Source organism: Morone saxatilis, unplaced genomic scaffold, assembly GCF_004916995.1.
Source record: "Morone saxatilis isolate NCDOM2014 unplaced genomic scaffold, NCSU_SB_2.0 Contig11, whole genome shotgun sequence".
Lineage (NCBI taxonomy): Eukaryota > Metazoa > Chordata > Actinopteri > Moronidae > Morone > Morone saxatilis.
In genome coordinates, this window is record NW_023339663.1 from 20,131,586 (window position 1) to 20,135,306 (window position 3,721).

The 3,721-nt window shown below is 42.1% G+C and overlaps 1 protein-coding gene across 1 annotated transcript in view; it reads left to right on the forward strand.

Moving 5' to 3' along the window:
• fbxo22 (F-box protein 22) overlaps positions 1-3,270 on the forward strand; it is a 6,876-nt gene extending 3,606 nt beyond the window's left edge. Inside the window, exons 5-7 of the mRNA XM_035652261.1 lie at positions 679-831; positions 927-1,092; positions 1,353-3,270. Coding sequence (XP_035508154.1) covers positions 679-831; positions 927-1,092; positions 1,353-1,746 — 713 coding nt within the window. The 3' untranslated portion in view covers positions 1,747-3,270. The remainder of the gene's footprint in view (positions 1-678; positions 832-926; positions 1,093-1,352) is intronic.
• The last annotated feature ends 451 nt before the right edge of the window (positions 3,271-3,721 follow it).

A 3,721-nucleotide genomic window follows, 5' to 3' on the forward strand; every position in this document is an offset into this window, starting at 1 on the left:
TTACACACTGGACCTTTTTAAGTGTCTTTCAGTCAATGTGCTTCAGAGTCTACTCATTCGACCACTGTTCCTCTTGCGGTCCTCGGTTTTGAAAATGATTCCCAACCCAGCGGGAACCACCACACTTGATTGTTGTGGTCAATACATCAGTGCCTTTAGATGCAGTATCTCTAATGGCCACTAGATGATGACTCTAAGAACTGTCTGCACCAAAATCAAAAGGGAAAAATCCTCTAACTTGTTAGTGAGGAAAATGTTATGTCTGCTCTCTAAGACTGCAATAACTACAATAAGAGCACTGGTGGTTGCATACAGGGAAGGAATAGGAGTCTTAAGAAAAAATCAGTAATAGGCGCCCATACACCCTTCCAGACATTTACTCAACTTGGTATCAAACAAGTTATGTAAACTCTGGAAAAAATGTAGATATTTCGAATAATTAGGTTTCACTGCGCATCTACGGTACATACACTAAGTGTTTCTTAGTCCTCTGTAATGAAGATTCTGCAGATTTTCCTTACAAATAAACACTACAACAGCTGATTGCAGTGATAGGTACACTAGTCAGCCCTAGAGGGGGGACTCATTTACGGCTCGGCTGGAATGAAAACATGACATGTGTGCATGGTGCATGTAACTTAATATTATAAGGTACTTCATCCTCGCACCTCTGTGCAGTGACTCCTAGTGGCTCCTGCTCCAGCCTTCCTCAGGAGTACCAGGAGGGGGAGGCTGGCTTTGCAGTCATGTTCCCCAGCATGGAAGGTGTCAACATCAAGCCCTTCCATTTTTGCAAGAAGTCCATCTCCCCAGAAGCCCTGAAAGAAGCAGGTGAGTGCAGAAAAATCTAAACAGAGAAATGCAAAACTTCTAAAATCTTCAAGAGCTTATTTTTATATCACTCCTTTGTTGTATTTTCTTTCCAGGACTAGTTGACAACCCAGAGCTGCGCGTGGTTCTGATATTTGTCTATGAGGCATATAAATCTGGAGGAGCACGCTTCCTCGGCCAGATACTGGAGCCGCTGGCCAAGAGCAAAGCTCTCGTTGCTGGAGGGCTGGTAGAAAGTGTCTTCTCTCCTACCAGACACTGGTAAGTTAATGTCCTTCACTAAAATTAAAGAGTTTCTTAGTAATATTAGGAAGAATGCTTTTGTACAAACATAACAATTGTAAGTGATATTGTGCAAATTCCTAAAGTTCAAATACTACAAGGCTTCCTCAAACATAGTTTTGACTGAAGGACTTTCCATACCTACTGGGTAATCTCACCTCATTTTGAAGTGAAATTTCTCATTCAATTAAGCTAATTATCGAACTGTTTCCCCTCTCCTGTCATTTGTCACTCTGTAGCTGTAGCCAGGGTGCATACGGCGTGGTCGGCCTGGCCCTGAGTGGCCCTAAGGTGCAGGGTGCATCTGTGCTCTTGGACCAAGACGTCAGCAACCCAAAGGCTGCTGAAGCCACAATCCGGCGGCTAAAGGCAGCCAAGATTCCAGAGAGGAACACCCTAGGGTTCATGTTCGCCTGCGTGGGGAGAGGCCAGAACTACTACAACAACCAGACCAATGTAGAGGCGGACGCCTTTCACAAGGTGTTCCCCAACACCCCGCTCTTCGGCCTGTTCGGCAACGGCGAGATTGGCTGCGACCGAATCATCAAAGATGACTACACGCTGTGTGACACTGACACGGATAGCCTGCAGCATGAGTACACTACAGTCATGACCTTGGTCCATTTAGGCTGACTGACTGACCCACAGTGACAATGGACGACAGGACGACCCTTTTTGGTCCTGTTTGCAACAGCAGTTGGGAACAAGAAACATTCTGTACAGTGTGTAACTCGCATTACAATTCAGAATATTGCTGTCAACATTTCCGCTCATAAAGCAGGGAAATGCTCCCTTTAGCCATCAGTGTAATGGCATCATACGGGAAACCCTTGGAGACTGTGTGTGTAAACACAGCTTCGTATTAAAACTAGTGAGTTTCACAAAGTTCTGATATAAAAAGACAAACTGACCATCTCTTTGTACATTCAAATGTGATAGAGCACCCTTGTAAAATATATGTGTTTATATTTTCCCCAAGTTTCACACAAGGCATATCTTACCCTGTGCCATCAACCTTATGGTCTGTTTGCCTTGCAGGTGAGTAAATTATATACACTTGTGTGTCCCACAAGCTATTGTTATAGTCGTTGATTCAGCGCAGGCACTTTTTATTCATGTAAGCAAGAGGAGTATGGTCCCTCTTCCACAAAAATCAAGGTAATCTTGATTTGAATGCTCTTCCTTGTTATGGTAGTTTTTACACCTTTGTCTTACCAATGAAAAAAATAATAAACCTCATTAGCCTACAAAACTCTTTTGATAGATAGAAGGTATCTATGTACCATGGTTCAATTCGGCACAGGGAAATAGGTTAGAATCTAACAGTGCCTCTTTTTTTGTTCACATGTCGGATCATATCTGTTACTACCTACTTCTAAGTGTTAAATGTTGGGTTGCTTGTTGGTGGTTACTTCAACTCCCTAACTTCTGCAGCCTAAAAGCTGCAGCCTAAAAGCTGCATCCTAAAACCTGTCGGCTGTGTAAGTGACGCTGACTCGCAGAAACTCTACTCTTCTACAACTGTCTAACTTTAGGAAACTGGCTGGAAATATAAGATATTCTAACTAAGGTCAGAAAAAAATGTGATGGATTTGGTGTTGAGGATGATGTATTTAGTATCCTTTGCTAAGGTAATAAATGGTAATGGTTCTTTTTGAAATCTTGATAGTATAGTCTGAGACTAACTATGATAGTTGCACGTTTGAAAAAAACGGACAAATATAAGAAATAATAGACTATAGCTGTCTGTCAAAATCCATTACTGCTTCTGGTTGGTCCTGTCATTGATGGTATCATGCTTTTTCCTCACTAAGAAGACTATCCTCATGCCATGATGGTGCAATTTCCAGTATATACATGTTTGCTTGTCAGGTAGTTGCTGTGATATGTTGAAGTTCAGTTTTTCTACACAGGCCTGCAAGAATGGATGTTTTTTAAGAAAATTCCATCATTTTACTTTTTTAAGACCTAATTAGAAGTCCTTCTTTGTATCATAACACACGCATCTGCCCTTTATAGTTTCTGAAGAGAAAGTTAAGATGTATTTTGAGTTAGTGTTTATGGCTTATTGAACTAAATTGTTTTGGTGTCGATGCACTTTTCTACATGTGCCAAATCATGTCTGTTCTGCTCTTTTCCTCAATAAATTACATTCAATGTGCAGATATTGTGCGCTCGCTTTGTTCTTCCATCTATTTCAACCTCTCCACTCTTAAAACCACTACAGCAGCATCTTTAGACCCGGTCCCGGAGCCCACTGGGCGTTACGCATCCTCCCTCGGTTGTAACCACAGGCAGGCCTACTACACTTAATCCACATCACCGCTCTTCGTTATTTGCGCACACCCTGCAATCCGAGCCTCAGCCTATAATATCTCCAGCAGCCCACGTCCAGGCGTGTTTAAATAAAGGAAGGGACGCTCGAGAATGATTGATGTGCGCTTTAACCATCGACTGGCTAATCCCGATGAATGACAAACGGTTAAGCCAATTGCTGTAAAGGCAATTTATATTCCCATAGTATCTTTATTTTGGGAAACCGTAAAAAACTGCTCATGACAAGGAGAGGGGCGACCTACCAGGCGTAAAGCTAAAAAAAAAAAAAAAA